The sequence below is a fragment of the Garra rufa genome, chromosome 1 (assembly GCF_049309525.1).
Source record: "Garra rufa chromosome 1, GarRuf1.0, whole genome shotgun sequence".
Classification (NCBI taxonomy): domain Eukaryota; kingdom Metazoa; phylum Chordata; class Actinopteri; order Cypriniformes; family Cyprinidae; genus Garra; species Garra rufa.
Window position 1 is genome coordinate 7,094,375 of NC_133361.1, and position 26,878 is coordinate 7,121,252.

The 26,878-nt window shown below is 38.2% G+C and overlaps 2 protein-coding genes across 2 annotated transcripts in view; one reads left to right on the top strand and one right to left on the bottom strand.

Annotated features, from left to right (window-relative positions):
- LOC141337675 (uncharacterized) overlaps nt 1-26,878 on the top strand; it is a 96,222-nt gene that overhangs the window by 31,656 nt on the left and 37,688 nt on the right. The gene's annotated exons all lie outside the window — the stretch shown is intronic.
- LOC141341657 (SLAM family member 5-like) lies at nt 10,998-13,559 on the bottom strand. The gene is made up of 3 exons (XM_073846422.1): nt 13,268-13,559; nt 12,457-12,762; nt 10,998-11,107 (listed from the first exon to the last, which is right to left on the bottom strand). The coding sequence occupies exons 1-3, from the start codon at nt 13,557-13,559 to the stop codon at nt 10,998-11,000; spliced, it is 708 nt and encodes a 235-aa protein (XP_073702523.1).

The window sequence follows — 26,878 nt, forward strand, 5'->3', positions numbered from 1 at the left end:
GACAGTTACTGTGGTATTTTCCTGTCATCCTAACCGTATCTCTGTATAATAGATTTTCACTAAACCTGTAGGTTTTACACATATTTCACTTCAACATCTGCTGCTGCTCAATAAGATAATAGATCTGCTTCACATATTTTTGATGTATGAGCCTTTAATAGCTTGATTTGTATTTGTATTGTCATTGATGTTTAGGAGCAGACAAATGATGTGACTTACACTGAAGTTACTGAGTACAGTAAAACCCAAGCCCAAAAGACCAAGGTGAGCAAACTGTTTTCATTCCTCCATCACTAGAGGGCGATGTGCACTGTCCTGATTACTGGAGAAGTAGGTCAAAATGTATAAATATATTATATGAAAAAGATTAGGTTCTTTCTAATTTTCCCTCAATTTGAGGGTCATTTTGCAGAAACACATAACATTCTCATAAAACACCCAACCCTCCTCTCTGTTCTCAGACTCCTGACCGCTGAGGAAGTGCTCTCTGATGAGGTTTCCAATTGAATGACAATGCAGCACCACAACTGATGCTGGAAGGTCACGTGACAATGACAAGTAAGTGAAAGTGACGTGATGTGTGGCCAAGTATGGTGTTCCATACTCAGAATTTGTGTTCTGCGTTCATCCCAGAAGTGAAAACAGACACACACCAGGAGCAGTGGACATTTTTGTGGCAGCACCAAGGGAGCAGCTGAGGCGATAAGCGTAATCCTTCAACTAAAGTCAACACATGCGCTTACAAAAAAAAAAAAAAAACTTATAACTGCATTTGTTGAAAAGAAAAAAGTATATAAAAATAAGTCAGCAGCAATTCATTAGACTTTATTAGATATGTTTTAAAAGCTTTTAGTGTACTCTTATTATAAAAATAACTTTATTAACATTTATACAGCAGTTCTTTCTGGTCCTCAAATCTGATAAGAGTGTGATATTAAAGCGACATCCGTCTCACCGTTTGTAATCGTATCACTCCGCATGTGGTACTTTTGACAGTGAGTGTCATGGCAGACACACAAATCCACTGTAATTAAAAATAATAATAATAATAATACTGTTTTTGTGTCACAGGATGCAGGTTCAAGAGGTTTTCAGGAGAGAGTGTTTATAGTTCAAATATGCAGTTTTTTTTTAAATAAGGTCTATTTGAAAATTTGCGTCAACATTTTGGGAACATTTGAGAGCTCTGGGTCATCAGCGGCCGTTCTGCACTAAAGCAGTCTCATCTCATTACCGCTGACTCTGATGTCTCTTTAGTGGTTAAACATGATATGAAATTCATTTTGAGTAAATCTAATGGGCAGTCTTTGGTCTCATTAAACTATTATTTGTTCCAGAGAAAACAGTTTTGTCAAAATCTCATCATGTTTATGTAAATTATATGCTGTATATCAGAGCGCTGTCTTTGTACGTTTGACTGAATTGCCTAACAACTTTTATGATGGGGGTTGTTGTTGTTGTTTATTAAATATTATTATTCAATAAATAATATTTTATATTGTAAAAATAGTAATATTTAAATGTGAGAAACAGTGTTCGTGATTTTAGATACATTGTTCCGCCATTAGATGGCAACAAGAGACTTTTTATGAGTCAGAAGTAAAGACTTTTATACTGAAAAGTTACCTCTATAAACTAAAGTTATTTTTAGCTTCAACAACAGCTTGACACAGCGAACAAATGCACCGATCAGCAAAATCACCCTTAAAAGAAGAAAGGATATTAACGTTATGACAAAGATAAAGCTTTCCTCAGCAGATATTCAAATGTGTATGTTGAATACGATACTGATTTGAAGAATGAATGCTGGATCAGATGCAGGAAATCATACTCACTCTATCTCTCTCTCATAAAATTCTACTTAATACAGTGAGCTTTTAATACAGTAATACAATAGCTGTCAATGAATAGCTGTCATACTAGTGCTAAAGAGACGTTTTCAAATTAGTAACGGAGGCTTGGGCTCAGCTGTTAAACTGTCAACTTTAGATTTAAATTCAGTTCTGCACAAAATAAGGGCTTTTAAAGACACTATTGATATTTTGTTTCTGCCATCGAGCTGTTCTATAAACACAATACCACACTTGTAGACATGAGATATCAACACGCTGTGATTACTTATGACCGAATCACAGCAGTGCCATCTACGAGTGTGATATTGCACATTTATTTAACTCTACGCTAGCAAATTTATATAGATCTGCTGCTCTACATAAACATGCAGAAATGAATGTGATTTAGCTACATCAGGTTCCTCATTCCTGCTCCTGGAGAGACACTTTGAAATAAACACTTTAGATTCACTGTACGGTGACGCATTGCTGCCACACACTTATTTTTTTTCCCACTCAGCTATGTCGTTATAACGAGATCTTTTCTCGTAAAAACGACATCTTTTCTCGTAAAAACGACATCTTTTCTCGTAAAAACGACATCTTTTCTCGTTAAAACGACATCTTTTCTCGTAAAAACGACATCTTTTCTCGTTAAAACGACATCTTTTCTCGTAAAAACGACATAATTATCTCGTTAAAACGACATCTTTTCTCGTAATAACGAGATCTTTTCTCGTAAAAACGACATAATTTTCTCGTTAAAACGACATCTTTTTCTCGTTATAACGACATATCATGTCATACGATCTGATGTTCCTGTTATAGACATTATGTGAGGGAGCTAAACGTTTGTCCGCGCTGCCTTCGCCACAGTCCTGACCTAAAGGAGGATGCACGCTGCTGGAGTTAGAATACACTAGCTATATAGCCTATAGAAATACACAGTTTTAATAATTTTAATGTAATTGTTAGCAGCATGTTTATTAGGATTAATCTCCATACTAATCTGCCCTCAGACCCAGAGGATTTAAGATGATCAGATCAAAACTGTTATTTCTGACTCTGAGCTTGGAATATTATTTGGATGAAAGTTTGATTTTACAGAAAATGTAAATAGTATCAGAAATAAATAAAAGAAAAATGACACACGGTTTGATCGTGTTATGATTATGATGATTTCGTTCTGTTTAAAAAATGAAAATAAATAAAGCCAGATTTTTTTTTCATGAAAAGAGAGCTTATGCTTTAATATTTGTGCGTGAGCGGCCCGGAAAAGCCACTTTTCGACTCAGCTTGTCTTTACGGTCTGTCCCATCATGCAGAATAAATGTTCGTCTGATGTACCGCTCTGCAAATTAGTCACAATAACGTTTCTTTGCAAGTCTCATATAAAGCTCACTGCCAGGCCCGGTTCTACGGAGGTGCTTGAGGGTGCTAAGCACCCTCAAACGAAATCAATAGCTTAAAGCTGTGATAATGTTATTTTATTGCAGATTTAGATAACAATTCAGTGCACAATCGTTAAAAAAAAACGATTTATTTTTCGGCTGTAAGCATTAACAATGCCCTACCATATTGTAACGCATCAAAGCAGTCAATTAGAGCGTTGCATTTCAGCCCCGGCCGACTGGCCGACTTTTTTACACCTCTAGTTGCTGGGCTTCAAGGCCAATTTTCACGTCAAAGTTCAAAGGCGGGCGGGCACCGGTTTATCTGTTTTTGGTTTCTCCTTATTTTAATATTTTAGACATCCATAAATTATGGCGAAGAAAAAAATGCCGCGCTGGTGGAAACAACAGGAGACTTCACTTTTGCTTTCACTTTGGAGACCGTTACGGATGGCAGCGCAGCTGGAACAGATCCGCGCTCAAGCACACAATATGCTGAAAATTGCCACAAAGATAAATAAATAACACTGAATGTGTCGGGCCGGAAAGAGTAAAGCTTATTTAAATTATATATTAGCCTAATAAACTAGTGTATTCTGAGTCAGCGTAACAAATCCTTTTTGGATGCGCCTTTAGAGAGAAATTTATCTTTACAGATTACATAATGAGAGAGTTTTTGTTTTCTATTTGTTTTATTTCGTTAAGTAATAATGTAAAACTATTTTATACGTTTTGTTAAGTGCACACAAATAAAAGTACGCTACACCCTTTACAGTACCGAATGATGTATTACTCTTACCTTTGTGAACAAAAATGACAGATCATTTTAAATTGCTTCCACTGAAAAAAATGCACTGGCGCCCATGTCCTGCGTCTTTAGCTTCCACTCTCTGCATAAACTATTGGATATGCGCCTAATACCGCACATTTATATAGGTTTAACGTTTAAACTAACATTGTTTTATACTTTTATAACTATAAAACTATAAACTATTTTATATCTATAGATTTTAGGCAAATCATGATGATTTGAGTAGGCAAACTGATCAAACAGACAGTCTACCGCTGGGCGCTGTTCGTTAAAAATAATAAAAATACAATAAAAACAACTTATATTTACGAACAAATATGCTCAATGTTTTTTCTATATTAACCTAATTAAAAATAAAACGAAACTAATTATAATCAATTTGCCATTACATACCAAACTTAAGTATTTTGATTTTAAAATCTGGCTCAGGACGCGCAACATCAGTGGTAGACCGGCTCCAGAATTAAATCCCTGAGGCTGCTTTCACATTTATATTTTTGCCCCGTACATTACTTTGATATCACTGTGTTAGTCACTGCTATTTCGAGAATGAATCCAGCATAAATATTCAGATGTAATTCCCTAAACATGGCAGCGTGTATGTGTCCGAAAAAAGACATCATACAAATTCTGAATGGACTGTAGTCTGGAAAGTGTAGGCTACAATACGCGGTCCCTTTATTATCATCATCACTAAAAGCATTGAATTTATAGAGATCTCACAAAATTCCGTTATAATAATCAATAAAGCTTTCTAAACTACACAATGAGTCTTGTATTTATCGCGCCATCCCCCCTCCTACCCCCTAATGTCGCCTGTGGGTATAAGTTTAGAGCACCCTCATTAATTTAGGAAGCACCCTCAGTGATTAAGTTCTGGAACCGGGCCTGCTCACTGCACTTTTCGGGTCGGCGGTACCAGCGCGATCCCTTACTTTGTGATTACAGAGGAATGAAATATAAATGTCTGCTTTATTTTATGTACTTCCACAATAACAACAAAACGTTACAAATTGCCTTTGTAAAAATACAGGGTGCGCTCTCGCAATTTATGTCTCTCTATGCAGCTTGAAAGGTCTACTTCAATAAAAGAATCGAAAACAAAATTGTGTTTACTTAATTCGTATAAATCCAACAAGAGGTAGTGTACAGTCTTTCCCGTGTGAGTTCATTATCTGTAACCTACCATTGTGCTTACACACAGAGACAGCGCAGCATATTTCCACAGTAGGCTATAATCCAGATGAAAAACCGGATTCGTGGCTTGATTCAGCTAAAAATAAAATTTAATAATATATAATAAATAATGTATAATTTGTATATAATCATAAGTATCAAGGCCGCCCAGGCATGTTAAATTAATATTCAAGCAATAAGCTCATGTGTTTTACCCACGAACAAAAATATGAAGAATTAAGCTTTTCGTTTTTCCGTTTCTCAAACAAAATGAAATAATAATAATAATAGGCTACTCAAATTGTTATTATGCTTATTATTATTATTATTATTATTATTATTATTATTATTATATCATTATTATTATTATTATTATGATTATTATTATTATTAGGCGTATTATTATTTTTATTATAAAAATATTTTTGATTGATTTAACAGCAAATCGAAATATGAGCAGAAATAAATAAATAGAATTCATAATAAGGAAAATATAATAATAGGCCTAATAATAATAATAATAATAATAATAATAGCTTATTATTATTATTAATATTATTATTATTATTTCGTTTTGTTTGAGAAACAGAAAAACGAAATTAAGCTAGATTTGTTTGTATTTTTGTATTTGTATTTATTCTGCATGATGCGATAGACATGAAGACAGGTTGAGTTAAAAAAGTGACTTTTCATTGCCGCCCACATATAATTATTAAAGCATAAGCTCTCTTTTTACCCACAGACAAAAATACTAAACTGATTTTTTTTTTCATTGATTTTGTCCATTTTTGAAAAGGAACAAAATTATTATTATCATAATGCAGCCAAACCGTTTGTCATTTCTATTTTATTTCTTTATGATCGTATTTCAATTTTCTGTAAAATCAAACTTTCATCCAAATAATATTCCAAGCTCAGAGTCGATTATTCAGAAATAGGCCTAACAGTTTTGATCTGATCATCTTAAATCCTCTGGGTCTGAGGGCAGATTGGAGATTAATCCTAATAAACATGCAGCTACAATTGAAACCAATACATTACAATTATTAAAACAGTTTATTTCTATATATAGCTAGTGTATTCTAACTCCAGCAGCGTGCATCCTCCTTTATGTCAGGACTGTGGAAAAGGCAGCGTGGACAAACGCTTTGCATACACAATAACATAATCATATCATCTATAACAGGAACGTCAGATCGTATGACATATTATGTCGTTATTACGAGAAAAAGATGTCGTTTTAACGAGAAAATTATGTCGTTTTAACGAGAAAAGATCTCGTTATTACGAGAAAAGATGTCGTTTTAACGAGAAAATTATGTCGTTTTTACGAGAAAAGATGTCGTTTTAACGAGAAAAGATGTCGTTTTTACGAGAAAAGATCTCGTTATAACGACATAGCTGAGTGGGAAAAAAAATAAGTGTGTGGCAGCAATGCGTCACCGTACTGAACCAATGAAACTAACAGTGAATCTGTAAATGAAGGGAAGACACTGAGTTTAAGTTGTAAAAACAAAGTTAAAGAAACAAGAGGAACTGGTATCTGAATGTGTGAGAATTCACAGCCATCCGTCCAAACTGGGTTTAGAGCTGATCTCGTTTCTGTGTGGGTTAAAGCAGTGTGGTCAAACTAACTGAGTTGCCACATCCAGCAGAAACACACTTCTGAACACACTAGCACACAAACCACAACACAAAGAGACAAAAGACAAATATTAGTGTTGAGAGGAGATGTACTGTTTGTGTTGTAATGGCATGCAGTAAACTGCCAAAATTACATTTAAACATCAATAAAAAAGATACATTAGATTTAAGATCTATTTGAAATAAAAATGCAGAATTTGTAAATATCTCTCTCTCTCTTTTTTTTTTTTTTGGTCTTCAATTATGTGCTGAATACTTATTTCAGTCTATTTTACATTATTCCCCATCACAAGACATAACATCTCCTTTACATTGTTCATGTTGGAGTTGAATCAATCTCAGCTTTTGTTTTTCTCCAGCAGTCCAGTCTAATATTCTCCAATCTATTCCTCTCAGTAGTGCTGGCCAGCAGAAGTGTCCACTGAAACTGAACCAGGGTTGAAGTCTTTATACAGACAGACATTATGTTTGTGGGATTCTGACGCCCCCTGGAGAAACTCACATATACATTATTAGATTACCAGAATGAGAAGTTATTACAGTTTTTGCAAGCCAGCACTGAACTCATACTCAAACTTTTAGGTTTACAATTTGTTCTGAACCTGTTAATTCCTCAGACCACAAAACTTCATAAACTCCCTTCAAACTTTGTTTTGTAGATTGTTTATGCCTTAGTAAGACGGTTACAGCAGCAGTAGCAGTAATTTACTTTGTGTTGTTTTAACAGCTTTCAATGTACTCTTTTAACAAAAAAAAAAAAAAAAAAAAAAAAAACCTTTATTAACATTTACTTAGCTCTAAGAATTAACCTTTTGCTAAGGAGACTCTGAAAACAGAATGAAATATCTTTTGTGGCTTCTGATTACCAAAATAACCTGACCTGTTGCCTGTTTTTAAAGGTTTTCACTTCTCTAATATGACATGGAAATATTAGAGAAGTGGGAGGTTACAGTTTTTTTTTTTTTTTTTTTGGTTCTCCATAGAACCTTACAGTAGCAGTTCTAAAATGAACCATTTTAAAGAACATCTTAAAAACGAAAATAACCTTTTTTTTCACTATAAAGAAACTGCATTTGAAGGATTCCATGGATGTTCAAGGTTCTTCATGGAGCCATCGATGCCAATTAAGAATCGTTATTTCTAAGAGTGTATACAGGACAGAAGATGTATCTTAAAAGGGTCCTATTATGCTCTTTCACAAAGTCTTTATTTTGTTTTGGGGGTACACTGGACCATGCTCTTATGCTTGGTGGTTTAAAAAACGCATATTTTTTTTTCACATAATTTACATTATTACAATATTTTTTCTCCCCGGGCTGAGACAAATGGCTCCATTAGTTCCAGGTTTGATGAAGGTTCGCCTTCCAAAAAACTAAATGTGTTGTGATTGGCAGAGGTGGGTAGAGTACCCAAAATCAGTACTCAAGTAAAAGTACAAGTACTTAAGGAAATATTTACTCAAGTAAGAATAAAAGTAACAATCTTAATAGTTACTTGAGTAAGAGTAAAACAAGTATCCAATGGAAAAAGTACTCAAGTAGCTAGTTACTAGTTACTTCTGATCTGACTGATATGAAGTGAAAACCCTGAATTTCAAACTGTTTGGAAAGCTTCCACCCTTTATGTATGTATATACATACATACAGGGCTCGCAGAATTTCTGGTAGCCCTTCGGGCAGGTACTCTTCAGATGTTGGTATAAATTGAGTATGTAATTTATTATATTTATTTAAAACATAAATATTACTGTACTTGTTTAGATTTTTAGAAGGCACCTTAACTTTTTACATTTACAACTATGTGTTTGCTGCATAAAAACATGGGTTTAATTATTGCAATCATTTGACCATAAACAGCTGAAAAAAATGTATTGGAAATGAAAAATTCATTCTCAGTCACGAGGGGGCGCTGAAATATTATGGTTTCCATAGTAACAGCTGTATACAAAGCATGAAATGAAAATTCCAACGACACGTTTATGAGGACTGTAACTTTGGAACGCCATCAAATGTAGCGAAGTAAAAGTAATTTTTTTTTCACTATAAATGTACTTGAGGAAGAGTAAAAGTACCTATCTTTAAATATACTCTAAAAGTACTAGTTACCCCAAAAATTTGCTTAAGTAAATGTAACGAAGTAAATTCGTTACTACCCACCTCTGGTGATTGGTTAGCACACCCACTGCACACGTCTACAGCGTGGCTTCGACACGACAACCGATTGTCATCACTCTAGTCAATGTTTATGTCATCAGACAAGGCTCCACATGTGTTTCATCCCTCTATACCGCACACGTCAACAGCAAGGCTCCAGCATGGCTACCGGAGCAGTTCACGGACACTTTAGTCAATGCTCGCATTTATACAAGCCACCCTGCAGCTCACTGAAGCATCCCAGAAGCGACTGTCCATGCTACATCGCTAATGTTAGGCAAATCCCCCACCGCCAATGATTTGAATTTCCATAGGCGGGATTTATGTGAATGATATTCTAATGAACCACGTTGTGAAATCATAGCTTTTGGAAAACAAATGCTGTAGTCCAAAGGAGCCATTCATTGTAATTCTTGAAAAGGGATTTTTTTAAAAACGAAATATCTCCATTTGGAGTGGACTTTGAGATTTGTATCTTTGTAGATGTTTTTAATGCCCAAACATACACACTGGCTAAAAAAAAAAAAGAGAGAAAAATCATAATATGACCCCTTTAATCTTACTGGTTTCTGCATAAAGTGAAGTTTAGCTCCACAAGCCAAACATGTGCTGTGTAATATTACCCTTCCGTCATGGCCTTGGTCCTCTGCTCATTTTAAAACCACATCCTGTAAGAAGCAGACTAAACAAAGCTATGGCACTTTCAAAATAAAACAGTGTTACACATATTTAGCAGTGGCTTGTACATAATTCTGCTGGGGCAGGACCAGATGGGACAAAAAGGGAAATCAATCAAACAGTCATGCCAACACAACAATTTAGCAACTTTCTGTAGCTTACAATTGAGGAATGGCCTGTGGCTGTTTTATACTTAAGAATTAATGAACTTGATGCAAGCTGCAACTGGTAGCCAGTGTAGGGAGATAAAGAGAGGTGTAACATGGGCCTTTTGGGCTTGTTAAAGATGAGCCATGCTGCTGCATTATGAATCATTTGTAGAGGATTGATTGTGCATGATAGAAAACCAGCCAGGAGAAGATTGCAGTAGTTCAGCCTAGAAATGACAAGGGCCTGGACAAGAAGTTGCACAGCATGTTCTATTAGGAAGGGTCTGATCTTTCTGATGTTGTGCAATGCAAACCCGCAAGATTGAGCGGTTTTTGCAATGTGGTCTTTTTGAAAGTCCGTTGGACATTGAAGATTACATTAAGATTTCTGACTAAACTTGATGAGGTGATTGTTGAAAACTAAGTTGAACTGAATGAAGCTGGATGATGATCACCTACTTTAGAGCTTCTAGTGTCACCAACTGTGACATATTATGTATAAGACTCATGCAACGCAATTGACACTTTCTCACACTCTCATGTCACACGTCCATTTTCAGCAGCCTCAAATGAAAAAAAGAGCACCCACACGTGAGGCTGTAATAATAGGATATTTGCAAAACTAATTCGGCAGATGCTACACTGGGTATTTGTGTTTGTACCCTACAGAGCATTTAAGGTTTTGTGTTTTGGCAACCAAAATAAGTCCCTATAGTAATGATCACTGCAACATAATAGACTTTTAAATTAGTAAATTTATTGATAGACATTGTACATTCTGAAATATGTATTGTAACATATTTATTTAATTTCTTACTACTGAATTACAAGAACATATTTGGTTCTGTCTATAATATGAATGTATTAATACAGTCATCACAACTAAATTAATACATCTACATTTAGTAAGTTTTTGTGCGGCAAGGCCAATGTATTTTTTATTAATATATATATTACTAAAGCAATGTCATGCAATACGTTTAAAGTTTAATAAGTTTATTAAACAGCACACAGAGTGACTGGATACATAAATAGATTTTTTTTGCAAACAGATAAATGTGTCATTCCTGCATTTTTCATTTTTTAGGAGATGTCATGCATAAAAATGTAAATGGAGAAACAGGACTTATCAGAGAAGTTATTCTGACGTATTTGCTCTCTTGTCAAACTCTTCTGGATCTGATGTCAAAAATCAGCACAGCAACAATAGCCACTCCCACCAGAACCGAGCTGGCCAATCGGATCACAGCTTCAGTCGAACCGTAGACACAATCTAAATGAGGAAGATAAAAATCTATTTACTCTTCTATTCTTTAACCATACGTTTGTACTCAGTTTTACTCAAAAAAAAAAAAAAAAAAAAAACTGACAAAAGTATGTCAGGGTTGGGAAGTGGTTTGGTTATTTAATACTGGTTCCATAAACTGACTTTCTGTCAGTGACTTATGAATTTCAGTTCTGTTTACAGTTCTCGACATGTGCAGTGTTTCTTTGAAATGTATGCTGTATTAAGATAAACTGCTTTCTCTCTGATTGCATGCAACAATAAATATTCAAACCGATGCGTGTGAACCTGTGAACCATTTTGTCAATAATGAAGTTCCATGCATATTACTAATCAAAAAATAGGTTTTGATATATGTACGGTAGGAAATTTACAAAATATATCCATGAAACATGATCTTTACTTAATATCCTAATGATATTTGGCATAAAAGAGAAATTGTGTTCCAGAGTCCCATATGTCCGAGCAATAAATGCAATAAACATTGTTTTCCAAATAAGTAACCCTTGACCACAAATCCAGTAAAAAGGGTTAATTTTTTTTAAATTGAGATTTACAGTGAGGTCAACAAGTATTTGATGACCCTGTGATCTTGCAAGTTCTCTTACTTAGAAATCATGGAGGGGTCTACAATTTTCAGTATAGGTGCATTTCCACTGTGAGAGATAGAATCTAAAAATAAAAGTCCGGAAATCACATTGTATGATTTTTTTAACAGTTTCTTTGTGAATTACTGTGTCAGATAAGTATTTGGACACTGGAGTGAAAACATCTTAATGTTTGGTACATAAGACAAGATTTCTAAGCAAGAGAACTTGCAAAATCACAGGGTGATCAAATACTTATTGACCTCACTGTATATATCACCTGAAAGCTGAATAAATAAGCTTTTGAGATACAACTATTTGAAAATCTGGAGTCTTGGGGTTCAAAAAAGCAAAATATTGAGAAAAATCCCTTTAAAGTCCAAGTTAAGTTCTTAGCTATGCATATTGCTTAGTTTTAATATATTTACCGAATGACATTTACAAAATATCTTCATGGAACTTGATCTTTACTTAATATCCTAATGATTTTTGGCAAACGAATAATGTATAATTTGGACCCATACAATGTAATTTTGGCTATTGTTACAAATATACCCGTGCTACTTAAGACCTAAGATTTTTAAGTAAAATAAACATGAATGGAATCATAATGGAACCGGAATCAATAAATGGAAAATGTACTGAAACCAGAATCACTGAAGTACATTTTGGTTACTGAGATCTGACTTCAGTTGTCTCCAGAAACCAACAGACGATCTGCAAAAGAAGCAAATAAAAATTTATACTTACAAATACAAGAACTTTCCTCTCGTTGACAAAAGTCCGAGATGTTGAGATGTTGAGCCTGATGACTGATGGGGTTGTTCAGCACACAGCTGTAGGTGTTGTTATCCTGATATTCCACCTCCAGATGTAGAGAGATGGTTGTGTTGAGCTGCGGGATACTGATGGAGGAGAGTAAACTGTTTCCTTTGTACCAGGAGAGAGTCACATGTGTCACATTCCCCACTGAACACAGCAACACACATCTGGAGCTTTCTGATCTTTCAGATGATGATGGAGAGTAACTGGTGATGACAGGAATGGAAAGAAAAGCTGGAAAATATGAGAGGGTAATCAGAAAGTTTCTAAGTCTGTCTTAGAATAGATTCACATTTTTGAAAAAGTCTCTTTTTTTAAGTACACTGTAAAAAGTTTAAACCAGATTCAACTTAAAAATCTAAGTTCAGCAGCTGCCTTATATTTTTAAGTTAAATCAGCTTAAAACTACAAGTCATTTCAACTTATTACAATAAAGATGAGTTGATTTAACTTGTGAGTTTAAATTACTTAAGTTGATTTAACTTAACAGTTTAAGGCAGCTGCTAAACTTAAGTTTTTAAGTTGAAACTGGTTAAAACTTTTTTACAGTGTACGCTGAGCCAGGTTTGACATTAGTTCTAATCTAGGAAAGGAACAATAAGAAATGAATAAATACAAGTGGTCTAGTGGGTCATCTTACCCCTTTTCAAACATATAAATGCTTTTGCAGGCATTCAATGTGATTGTTTAATACTTTTCAAGAAGAACAGGACAAATAACAGTGTACTTCTCCACGTACCATAGACAGTAACGCTGAAAGTCTTGATTAAGACCTGATTTTCAGAGACGATTTCTATTTTATAAGGTCCAGAGTGTTCTGTGCTGGTGTTTGTGATGGTGAGCGATCCGGTCTGATTGTCCAGCTTCAGTCTGTCTCTGAATCTCCCATCAACACCGTCGTGAAAGATCTCATTGTGTGCTTTATTGATTTTAGCTATGTGCGTGTCTTTAGGTCCAAACGTCCAGAGAATCAGATCATCGCCTTGTATTTCAGTCAGATTGGTGTGTAGAGTGACAGAATCTCCCTCCATCACTTCTGCTGACTTCATTTGATCTGTCTCAACACCAGACACACCTTGAAAACATGTGTGAATACATATTTGTATACAATAATTTAATAGTTGTCACTGTGTATATACATTTAGTTCATTTCTGATCAATGTATATGTTGTCATACTAAAAACTGAGGTAAAAAAACATAACTTACCAACTAGGCGCCACAAACACAGAAAAATATAAACAAACATGTGAGACATTATATTCAAATGTGGGAGGTAATAATACTCCACAAGAGTGAATAGCAACTCTCTGAGGCGTTAATGCAGTTACACATCTCTCTAAACAAGCGGATGTGTGGTTCCTTATTTGCTAGGGAGGTTATATATAGCAACTGCATGCATAAAGCATGAAAATATTCTAGTCTGAACACCTCAGTCAGTCTCTCACTCTCACTTCTATGGCACCTTCAAGCTGCGTGCTTCATAAAACGAAATAATATGTGACATTACACTATCATCCTGTTCCAAACTTGACATATACTCTTAAAAATAAAGGTGTTCTAAAAGGTTTTTCACAGCCATGCCATAGAAGGACTGTTTTTTTGTTCCAAAAAGAACCATGAAGGTTTCTTAAAGAACCATCCTTTTTTTTTTTTTTTTTTACCTTTTTATAATCTAAAGAACCTTCTTTGGCCACAAAAAACCTATTGTAAAACAGAAAGGTGTCTTCAGATGTTAAAGGTTCTTTATGGAACCGTTTAAACAAAAAGGTTCTTGCCTTATTTTTACTTGTATGTATACAGATACAGACAGCTGGAATACAATAAGCATCTGAAATGTTCTCATTGGATATATTTTAAGGTGATCCTATAATAAACATGAAGACCCTGAACCTTCTGTTTGATATTCCGTTGATGATTCCATTTATTTAATCCCTAAAATGTGGGAGCTCACAAACACTAGGCTCAACTGAATACTTTTTTACCCTTTCAGTTCTTGCTCTGAAATTTTCTGGTCATTTTATCAGCTCATTTCTGCCCTCTGGTGCACCGTGATGGAAGCTACAAATAAGAACAAAACATTGCTATTAATTGTTATTTGCATGTCTGTGTAAGATGATGGTGATCAATTGGGAGTCTTTATCTATCTATCTATCTATCTATCTATCTATCTATCTATCTATCTATCTATCTATCTATCTATCTATCTATCTATCTGACAATATTATTACAATAGTAATAATAATTAATTGCGCTTTCAAATTAGAATTGTAGCATTCATTTTCCAGCTATACTAAAGGCTTTTTATTTCTATCAAAAAGCAAAACGACAGTAGGGGCAGTTGCTAAAGTTCTATTAAAGGTCCACTGAAAGTGCTTTGAAACACATTATTCAATGTGTTGACAGAATTTCAACTGAAACAAGAAGACGGGGCGGACATATTCAACAGTCCCACCCCCAAATAGCGTTTTGTTTATATAATCGCATACAGTGGAGTTCCGTCGATTTAAGCTGCTAATGCTACGCATATTCAGGCCATCTGAGAGAATGAGTTTACAGGTTAAATATAAAAATGATTATAAATTAAATCCCTTGTCATTTGAGATGTAACTTAAAGCTTAATAAAGAGTTGGGAATAAGTATGTCAAATTATTGGCCAAACAACAATAATTTTCTGTAAATCTATGTCAATTACGGAAGCTTCCAGGTAAGCAGATTCTCCGCCCCCGCTCTATTTCTATGACTACTCAAGATTGATGTGCGTTCTCTGTGTTTTGCTGGCATTTTTTTAGTAATAAACAGAGGAAAAAGAGGAAATACAATAATATCTGATTTCTTCTCTAATATTATTTTTGCAATACAAATAAATCATTCAGTCCAAACAAAGACCTTTTTCCTGAGTAAACGATGAGCGCCGCCATTAAGAATTCTAAGGCCAGATTGGATGTTTTTCTTTTCCGGTCTTCATAGCAACCCATTCAAATAGCCTCCATCTGTTTTAATGTAGCATACTTCGTGACATCTCCACACTCATTAAAGGGATAGTTCACCCAAAAATGAAAATTTGATGTTTATCTGTTTACCCACTGGGCATTCAAGATGTAGGTGACTTTGTTTCTTCAGTAGAACACAAACAAATATTTTTAACTCAAACCGTTGCAGTCTGTCAGTCATATAATGGCAGTGGATAGGTACCAAACCTTTAAAAGTAAAAAAAACAAACAAAAAAAAAAACATGCACAGACAAATCCAAATTAAACCCTGCGGCTCGTGACGATACATTGATGTCCTAAGACATGAAACAATCAATTTTTTTGCGAGAAACTGAGCAGCATTTATATCATGTTTTACCTCTGATGCCCTTGATAAAACACAGTGGTCCAAAGTACTTTTTTCGGATGAAAGCAAATGTTGCATGTCATTCAGAAATCAAGGTGCCAGAGTCTGGAGGAAGACTGGGGAGAGGGAAATGCCAAAATGCCTGAAGTCCAGTGTCTAGTACCCACAGTCAGTGATGGTCTGGGGTGCCATGTCAGCTGCTGGTGTTGGTCCACTGTGTTTTATCAAGGGCAGGGTCAATGCAACTAGCTATCAGGAGATTTTGGAGCACTTCATGCTTCCATCTGCTGAAAAGCTTTATGGAGATTAAGATTTCATTTTTCAGCACGACCTGGCACCTGCTCACAGTGCCAAAACCACTAGTAAATGGTTTACTGACCATGGTATTACTGTGCTCAACTCTCCTGACCTGAACCCCATAGAGAATCTGTGGGATATTGTGAAGAGAAAGTTGAGAGACGCAAGACCCAACACTCTGGATGAGCTTAAGGCCGCTATCGAAGCATCCTGGGCCTCCATAACACCTCAGCAGTGCCACAGGCTGACTGCCTCCATGCCACGCCGCATTGAAGCAGTCATTTCTGCAAAAGGATTCCCGACCAAGTATTGAGTGCATAACTGAACATAATTATTGGAAGGTTGACTTTTTTTGTATTAAAAACACTTTTCTTTTATTGGTCGGATAAAATATGCTAATTTTTTGAGATAGGAATTTTGGGTTTTCATGAGCTGTATGCCAAAATCATCAATATTAAAACAATAAAAGGCTAGAGCTACTTTCAAATGTGTGTAATGAATCTAAAACATATGAAAGTCTAATGTTTATCAGAAAATAATGAACTTTATCACAATATGCTATTTTTTTTTTGAAAATTGTTAATATTTCCAGTTTTGGTTTGAATTTAACAATTAAAATCAATAATCACAATTAAGTAGTTATGTTTTTATATTTAGATAATCTAGTGACAATTTACCTGCCGATGGGGCAAATTGCACACATTCTTCATTCAACGGTCTACAAGTCCGTAATGAGAGATATAAGATATTTTTTAAGATATGAAAATGTAATGAATACATCATACTGTACGCGCCCGAGACTTCCTTCTTTCATTTGGTAAGACATTACATTGTGATGTATGGTGCTTAGTAAAAGTTAGACAGTGTGAAAAGTGTGACAACTTACCTCGCACTCCCCGACTATAAAAATATAAAACACATGAGCTTGGCTCATTTTAGTTTGTGTTTTGCTCTTGGCAGTCTTCCGTGAGGGGCTGCCGCTCACTTTCGTTTTGTGGTTTATTGTGGTGTTAAATTGATGTTACGTTTTTGTTCTCCTGAACCTAAACGGCATATGAACATTTAAGAACATTCATTCAGACTGATTATTTGTAGTGCAACTTTATCAATTAAAAGGATCTGTTTCAGTCTCGTTATGGAACTGAGTGAAACCGAAAGTGCCTCCCATAATCTAAAAAGAAAGGGAGGAAGCACGTGAAAGGGAGGAAGCACGTTAAAGGTGCGCGCGCAAGACAGGGCGGGACGCGGAAAAAGAAGTATGCATGTGGGTGATGTTCTGACAGTTGTGATCAACTCTATTGTTCGGTTTAGGAACATTCAGCAACAGAGCAGATTCCTTCACAGTGAGATCATGAAAAAGTAGATTTCACTGAACGATACTGCAAAATGAAGAACACTGTTTTATTCTCGTTGTTCCTATTATTTTTGGACGGTGAGTGTTACTTTTATCTTAAACAATTCTGCAGGCTGCCGTTTCTGTGAAGCTGAAAACCACTGTAACGCTTTAATCAGGGAGGCCGGATAGCTTGTCTGAGTAGCTGTAGCCAAGAGTAAGACTCGCGTGTCTGATATTCCACAGTGGTTCTTTATTATCAGCATAGTCAATCATACGCACACATGGTGTAGTTTGCAAAACCACTCGACTAACAACTGCGTTACTCACCAGAAATAAACAGACTAAGAGCAACAGAAATATAAACAGGCTTTACATGCATACATGTGATGTTCACAGCTCGCGCTCCTTCTATCAACTTCTTCAATGAGGACGTAAGAGAGTGTGTTCTGCCTTAAAGAAGCAGTACCTAATTCTACTTCTTCTTTTTCTTCTGACATTTGCCGCAGACTAGACGCATCAACGGCGTATTGCTGCCCTCCTAAGTTGAAAAAACTGCTCAATACTCTTGTCTAAATCAGGTTCGGATGCTTTGAATGGCTACAGGATGTCCGGTCAGAACATTAAGTCTCACACCAGGAACGTACTTCAGGATGATTTATTGTGCAAAGATGTGTGTGGTTCTGTAAATATAAAACAGTATACAAATATAAATAAAGGAATAAATAAATGTACAATAACAGATCTTTACAGCAGTACTTGAATATTCAGATTTAACTGTATAAATAAATGCTACTTTAGAGAACTTGACATGAAGTAAACAATATAAAAATAATATAGATACAAACGAATTGACGTTCTATTCAATGAATGCACTACCGCAATTTGCGTAGCTCACGTGCCTAGCGCAAGTGTGTAACTGGGCATGCAAACAAGCCCAGACATGTTCACTGAGGTCCGTTTCAAGTCTACATAAAGCCTACTATATATATAACATTAAATACTTAAACAAACAAATAACATAGGAGAAAACTAACATTTTGTTCACAGGATAACATGCTATTATGATAAGAACGTAAACATTTATGCAGAATGCCGCTGTAGCGGTCATTCATCTTTCTCATTAACATATCTCGCAAGAAAGTATGTAAATACACTTACGATTCGCTGCACGCACACATATATCCACACAATCCTTAAACGGTGCACTTCTAACTACTTTAACTTATCAACAATTGACTATAAACACGTCCACACATCCATTCTCCATAAAGTCTCGGTTTCTACAGCACGGAAAGTTTTTTGAACAGTCCAAATCACAGATACAGGCGGGGGTGTCTGGACTAGCTCACTTTCGAGGGGTGGCCTTTTTTACAGCCGCCCCCAAATTCACACGTTGAATTTGAACAATAAGAAAGGCCCTACTCTGCATTGAAATTTCACTTAGGCAATGGAGGTAGGCTGATGATCTTTGTCACTGGCCTTAGGTAAGTTCTGTCCTTCACCTTGATCTCAGCTGATCTGACTCGATTATCCGTTCCAGGAAAAACTTGAACTATCCTTCCAATGGGCCAGAGTGCACGAGGTAGTTGCTGGTCTACAATCATAACAGTATCACCTATCTGTAGGTTGTCTGTTTCTGACATCCATTTCTGTCTGGTTTGAAGGCCAGGCAGATAGTTGCGGATGAATTGCTTCCAGAAGTGATCGGCCAATAGCTGACTATGCCTCCATCTCCGTCGACTCAGAAGCTCAGAATCTTGGTATGTCACTTGCGGAAGCGAGGCATCCCGCCGCCCCATCAACAGGATGTTGGGTGTAACTGGGTCTGGGTCAGCGATGTCTGAAGATGTGTAACCAAGGGGTTTGGAATTGAGAATCCCCTCAATTTCAATGAGAACAGTCCGCAATACTTCTTCAGTGACTGTCTGTGCTCCGAGGGTCACTTGCAGGGCTGTTTTCAGGGACCGAATCTCCCGCTCCCAGCATCCACCAAAGTGTGGGGCATTAGGTGGATTGAACACAAACTTTATTTGCTGGCTTGCGAGTTGAGCTTGGAGCTCAGGCTGAATAGCAGTGTAGGCATCTCGAAGTTCCCTTTCTCCACCTTTGAAATTTGTTCCCTGATCTGATAGGATTTCATAAGGTTTTCCTCGTCGGGCAATGAAGCGACGAAGGGCCATTAGGAAGGAATCACTGTCCAGACTTGTGAGGAGATCGATATGCACTGCACGGGTGGTCATACACTTGAAGATGATCCCCCAACGCTTCTCATTTCGGCGTCCTACCTTTATGAGATAGGGACCGAAGCAATCTATCCCTGTTGAATAGAAAACTGGCTGGTGAATTCTCAACCGGGCTGGTGGGAGGTCTGCCATTCTGGGGGGATGTGGCTTGGCCCGCCATTTCTGGCATTCTGTGCACTGGCGTTGATGATGTCTGACAGCTGCTCGCCCTCTTAATATCCAGTATTTTCTTCTGAGTTCCGAAAACACCCTCTCTGGTCCAGGGTGATGCAGACGATCATCGTAGTCTTTGATGATGAGCTTAGTGAGTGGGTGATGTGGATCAAGGATGATGGGGTGGATGTTATCTTCTTCTAGTGAACTGATTTGTCTGAGACGACCACCAACACGTATGAGATTGGTGCTTATATCTAGTTCAGGGGCTAGACACAGAAGCCGACTATTGGTTGGCAGGGTTTTACCAGATTTCAAGTGAAATACCTCATCTGGGAATGACTCCGCCTGGATCTGATGGAGAGCTGCGAGTTCAGCTTTTTTATAATCTTCGGCAGTTACAGTGGAGGGAGAGCTTTCAGCTGATGGTTGGAGAATGGCATTTAGGTAGTCGGTGAAAGTTTGAAACTGTTGAGGATCTGGCAGTGACAGAGCAGAGGTTAACAGTCCACAGAAGGTTGACTTTTTCAGCTCACTGTCTTGTTTCATGTGGACTAATGGTGGCATCTCAGGCCAGCTGTCTGGTCTTTGTCTGAGGAATGCTGGGCCTTGGTTCCATTTGCTTTCTTTGTGGAGATCAGAAGGAGACTTCCCTCTTGTGATGGCGTCCGCTGGGTTGTCTCTCGACTGTACATAACGCCAGGTGTCGGATTCGGTTAGGTCCTGTATTTCTGCCACTCTGGTCCCCACAAACACCTTAAAGTGACAGGAATCTGATAAAAGCCAAGTTAGCACTGTGGTGGAATCAGACCACAGCGTGACACCAGTAAGTGGTAACGTTAGCTCTGTCCTTAGAACTTTAGCAAGCTGTGCACCTGTAAGTGCTGCACACAACTCAAGACGTGGAATGCTTTGCTGTTTCTTGGGGGCGACACGGGACCTAGCTGTTACGAAGGCAATCTCCACATTACCTTGAGGGTTCTCTGTTCTTAAGTACGCTACCGATCCATAGGCCTTTTCTGAGGCATCACAAAAGATGTGAAGCTGTCTACTACTAGAGGAGCAGTCAAATTCTTTGCTGCAGTAACACCTGGGTAGAGTTATGTGCTGCAGATCTTCCAATTCGCTCTCCCAGTGTTTCCAAGAGTTTAGTAGGTCCTCTGGTAACCGTGGGTCATCCCATTCCCTCCGTTTGTCCCACAATCTCTGTACTATCACCTTGGCTCGAGTGGTAAATGGTACAATGTAGCCAAGGGGATCATACTGGCTAGCAAGAATCTGGTAGATGATTCGCATTGTTGGCATTTGACAGTCTGGTTTGCGCCGCTTGTATGAAAGGGTGTCCGTTAGGCAATTCCACTGCAGGCCAAGAGTTGATTCCTGGGCTTCTTGGTGGCCTTCCCTGAGCCAGAGGATGCTGCTCTGAGACTGAATGTCAGTTGGCAGATGGCTGATAACTGAAGGGTCATTGCTAGCCCACTGTCGTAGGTCAAAGCCACCAGACGCTAGGAGACTGCGAAGTTTGTCGACCAGGTTCTTGGCCATGTTACAGGAAGCAAAACTCTGAAGACAATTGTCCACATAGAATGACTTCTCCACTGAAACTTGTGTGTCCTCTTCAGGCTGGCTGTGATCTAAAACGTGCTTCTGCAAGGCAAACGAGGCACAACACGGACTGCAGGTGGTCCCGAAAGGCAGTACCTGCCATTCATAGACATCTGGGATTCTGTCTCTTTGCATGTCCCTCCAGATATATCTCAGCAATGGTTTATCTTGTGGCAATAGGCGTACCTGATGGAACATGCCGCGGATGTCACTGCTGATGGCAACGGAGTGCTCCCGGAAACGCAGAAGGACTGCCAGGAGAGATGAACTAAGTGTTGGACCAGGTAACAGGAGCTCGTTCAGATTGTGCCCTTGGTATGAGAACGAACAGTTAAAGACCACCCTATTCTTGCCATTATGGTGCACCATGTGGTGCGGGATGTACCAGGCTTCTCTGGTTCTGTCCACCTGTTCCTGATTGAGCTTGACTACATACCCAGCTTGCACGAGTTTGGTCAGCTCCTCTTGGTATACTGCGGCCAACTCTGGGTCTCTTTCCAGCCGCTTCTCGATTCCCCTTAACTGGGGTAAGACAGCTTCTTTGGGGGCATAGAGACGAGGCATGTTTTTGACGCGCAGCAGAGGCGTAGCATATCGATGGACACCATCGATTTCTACTCTCACTGTGTTTTCTTGCAGAAACTGAATGGACTCTTTGTCTTGGCGTGACCTGGTGATTACCTTTTCACTCTGGTAAGGTAGAACGTCCATTTGCCACAATCTTTCAACATTTGCGTAAAGGTCGTTGACAGGCCGCAGTGAGGTGAAGAGGCATTGTTTGGGAGACAAATTATTGCTCAGTTCTTGAGCTGGACCCTGCAGTGTCCATCCCAGACGTGTTCTTACTGCTGCTGGTCCACCAGGGGGTCCCAGTCGAACTGGTTCTATGGGAGTTATGAGGTGGGGGCAATCAGAGCCAATAAGAAGAACAGGATGTACCTTGTCCAGCTGTTGTAAAGGCAACCCGGCAAGATGCTTGAATTTTCGTTGCAGAACACTAACAGAGTGTGTATGCTCTGCCAGACCGAGTGCTTTGGCTGTAAATGCGTTACGGATCTTATAGGCTTTGCTAGGGTTAACAGTTGGGGACACAGTGAAAGTCACGGCCGCCCCGTGAATGACCTGGGTATCCTGTCTCACTGTGCGGAGTACAAGGTCCTCTGGCTGCCCCACCAGTCTTAATTTCTGCACCGCATCATGCAGAATGATAGTCCGCTCTGATCCATCATCTAACACAGCGTAGGCCTCCATTGCCATGTTGCCATTCCTGATCAACACCTTAGTCACTTTGAGCAGCACTTTACTGCCTGAGGTTGGGCGATCAACATACAAAACTGCACTAGAAGGAGCTGCATTCTGCTGAGATGGTTTACCCTGATCGTTGATGTCATGTAGTACCAAAAGGTGCCTTCTGTTGCATGTTGGGCAGAGAGTCTTTAGCGTGCAGTTAGCTGCTTGATGTCCACGACCACAACGCCAGCAACGATTTTTAGTCTTAATCCAGTCTATCTTCTGATCTTTGCTGAGGAGCTTGAAGTTGTCACAGGCATTTAGATAATGTTTATTGTTGTCACAGTATGGACAATAAGCTCTCCCCTTCTCTTCCCTAACAGAAGCTGGTTTGGACATGGCTGACAACGTTGGCGTGGATGGCGACTTCTCAGTACCAAGTAGAATGGTTGTCGGTTTCCGCGGCTGCCTAGACTCTCTTTTTATCTCTCTGCCACGCACTGAAGATTCCTGCCTTGGGTGGCAAGCAAACTGGTTCAAGTCTTCCTGTACTTGAAGCTCATATTCCAGCCAATCAGCAAAGTCCAGCAAAGTGGGAATGGTAACTTGTAAAGGGTGGGTGTACCGTTTGAAACTCGATCTGAGGTCATGTGGCAGTTTACTTAGGAGCCGAGACACATGTGATCCACATTCCAACTCTACATTACCTTTGTGGCCCAGTTGCTGCAACATACTGACAAGTGAGCGCACCTGCAGTCCAAACATCCTGAATGCTTTTACATCTCCGCTGCGTATGTTAGCACCATCCATCAGCTCCGCGATTCGTTGTAGGGCTAATTGGTGGGGTTGACCATACATCTTATTAAGGGCTTTCATTGTGTTGGAGAAGGGAAACCTGGAATTGCTGTAAGAGTCTGCCACCAAGAGGGCCTCCTCCAGTTTCAGATGGTCTGTGAGGATTTGAAACTTAAATCGTTCTGTGACATCGTCTGGCAGCATGTTCTCCAAAGCAATTCTCAGTCTTGAAAACTCCCTAGGGTCGGGAGACGTCAGGCAAGGGATGGTAGGGGCCGGACCTCTGTAAATTTTCTCCTGTGTAGATGAGGGTGTGAAATGATCTGAGCTGTATTCTGTATGGACTGGCCTCCTTTGATCCTGTGTTGGGACCATAAACTCAGGCAGCTGATGTGGCAGGGAATACGGGGAACTATCTGGATACTTTAACTGCGGCAAGTCACTATACTGTGCAATAAAGGGGGGTTTCTCATGTGATGAAGAAATGTTCATGTTTCTCAGATCTTCAGTTAGCCCTGAGCTTTCCTCTGGCGCAGCTGAATATGGCTGTCTCTTAGTGACAGTGGGTGGCAGCCTGGAGCGGGGAGCTGGTATTGGGCGGTACAGCTGTGAAGTCTGGACGTTGACTGCTTGTGAGTAAGAACGTGGTGATGGCATTGGTGGAGTGACTGACTTAGGTGAAGATTTCCGCTCCGATTTCAAGTTTTGAATCTCTTGATAAAGTGCAGCGTTCTGTTGACGCATCTGTTGGACTGCTGAGACGATCTCAGGGAGCTGGCTGGCTTGTCGTTGCAAGGCTGCATTCTCCCGCTTCATCTCCTCCATTCTGGCTGTCAGCTCTGGCAAATGTTCTACTTGCCTTTGCAATGCGGCATTCTCCTCTCTCAGCCTTTCCGTAATGCTGTCCCATTGGTCAGTAAGTATCCATTGGGAATGTTCTGATGCTTGGCTCACTGGTGAAGTGGATCTGGAATCACCTGTTGTACTTGCTGGTTTATCCTCCAGTTCTCTCTGGCTGGTAAGCGACCGTGATTGGTGTCGATGAGACCCAGGTCCACTGAGCTCAAAGTCTTCTAAGTAGGCAGGAGGGTTAACTCGTCTCCTTGGTCGCACAGCAGGGGCTTCTCTCTCTGGGTGAGACATGTCTGTAGCAATCCACCTATCCGGCTCGAAGGACCATGAAAAAACTGCTCAATACTCTTGTCTAAATCAGGTTCGGATGCTTTGAATGGCTACAGGATGTCCGGTCAGAACATTAAGTCTCACACCAGGAACGTACTTCAGGATGATTTATTGTGCAAAGATGTGTGTGGTTCTGTAAATATAAAACAGTATACAAATATAAATAAAGGAATAAATAAATGTACAATAACAGATCTTTACAGCAGTACTTGAATATTCAGATTTAACTGTATAAATAAATGCTACTTTAGAGAACTTGACATGAAGTAAACAATATAAAAATAATATAGATACAAACGAATTGACGTTCTATTCAATGAATGCACTACCGCAATTTGCGTAGCTCACGTGCCTAGCGCAAGTGTGTAACTGGGCATGCAAACAAGCCCAGACATGTTCACTGAGGTCCGTTTCAAGTCTACATAAAGCCTACTATATATATAACATTAAATACTTAAACAAACAAATAACATAGGAGAAAACTAACATTTTGTTCACAGGATAACATGCTATTATGATAAGAACGTAAACATTTATGCAGAATGCCGCTGTAGCGGTCATTCATCTTTCTCATTAACATATCTCGCAAGAAAGTATGTAAATACACTTACGATTCGCTGCACGCACACATATATCCACACAATCCTTAAACGGTGCACTTCTAACTACTTTAACTTATCAACAATTGACTATAAACACGTCCACACATCCATTCTCCATAAAGTCTCGGTTTCTACAGCACGGAAAGTTTTTTGAACAGTCCAAATCACAGATACAGGCGGGGGTGTCTGGACTAGCTCACTTTCGAGGGGTGGCCTTTTTTACATAAGTTAACTTGCAGAACTCAACCTAGGGGCAAAATTCTCCCATATAGGCCAGTATGGTGTAAAACTTTATGACAAGACTTTATTGTTTCATAGTCCTTGTTATTAAAGGGGTCATCGGATGCAAAACTAACTTTTCCATGTTGTTTGCACATTAATGTGTGTTGGTAGTTTGTAGAGTTGGGGAACTCGGACTCGAGTACAATTTTTAGCGGACTCTGACTTGTCATGGACTCGGATGCATTTTGACTCGGACTCGAGAATATCGTGATACGTATCATATCGTGAACCCAATATTGGGATACGTACCGTATCGTGACCTAGGCATATCGTTACACCCCTACTATTTATGGTCAAATGATTGCAATAATTAAACCCATGTTTTTATGCAGCAATCACAAAGTTGTAAATTAAAAAAAATTAAGGTGTCTTCTAAAGATTTAAACAAGTACAGTAATATTTAAGTTTTAAATAAATATAATAAATTATATACTCAAGTTATCCCTTTTAATGTTATAAAGGATGAAATGCCATAGTGTAACATATTTTGTTTTTGTGTGAAACTGTATCTGAATTTGAAATCATGGCATTTTATGGCTTAATATTCTACTTTACATTGTCCAATCCCATTACTGTTTATTTTACTTTTGCAGATCTTAAAAAGGGTTATGAATTGCTGTAAATTAATATTTAAAAATTCTGCAGATATTTGAAAATGAAGTAAATATAATGAAATAAAATTACTTCCTTGATATTTGTTTATATTTGTGTATTAAAAACATTTTTGATTAGACTCCTAACTGATTTTCTATACTGATTTGCCCTATAGTTATTCACATTCTAAAAGCTGTTTCACTCTGAAATATGTTACAAAACATAAGCTATAACTTCTGTTTTATGACTTTAAGTTTGCTGAGCAGGACACTAATTATGAGATGGTGTGAAATCAATAATCCAAATGGTAATATGCAATAGGTTTGCTTTTTTTTCATTTAAATTGTCATTGCCTTATTCTAGTTTTAAAGGTTAAAACAAGGTTAAGATACTGAAAAACAGTAGTGTTTAGTTGGACTCGGACTCGACCCATTTGGACTCGGACTTGAGTCCGACTCGCCCTATTTTTTTTTTTTTTAAGTGGAGTGAAGATGCAATTATTAATAGAGGAAATATTTGTATTTTTATATTTATTATTTATTTCATGGACTTCACATGCAGTTATTCAGGATGATTAGAGCTCTTTGACATTTGTACGGCCTCCTCTAATCTAAACCGAGTAGCAAGACTCTCAAACTGTCTCTAAATATGTATTTGACCTGTAATAATTTGCACAGTTGCAGTTAAAACATAA

Excerpts from the sequence above, each read along its gene's own strand:
- LOC141341657 (XM_073846422.1), bottom strand. The coding sequence starts at position 13,559 with ATGGAGGGAGATTCTGTCACTCTACACACCAATCTGACTGAAATACAA. Across the intron at positions 12,763-13,267 it reads TTTCAGCGTTACTGTCTATG|CTTTTCTTTCCATTCCTGTC; the intron begins GTACGTGGAGAA and ends CATATTTTCCAG. Across the intron at positions 11,108-12,456 it reads AGAGGAAAGTTCTTGTATTT|ATTGTGTCTACGGTTCGACT; the intron begins GTAAGTATAAAT and ends TTCCTCATTTAG.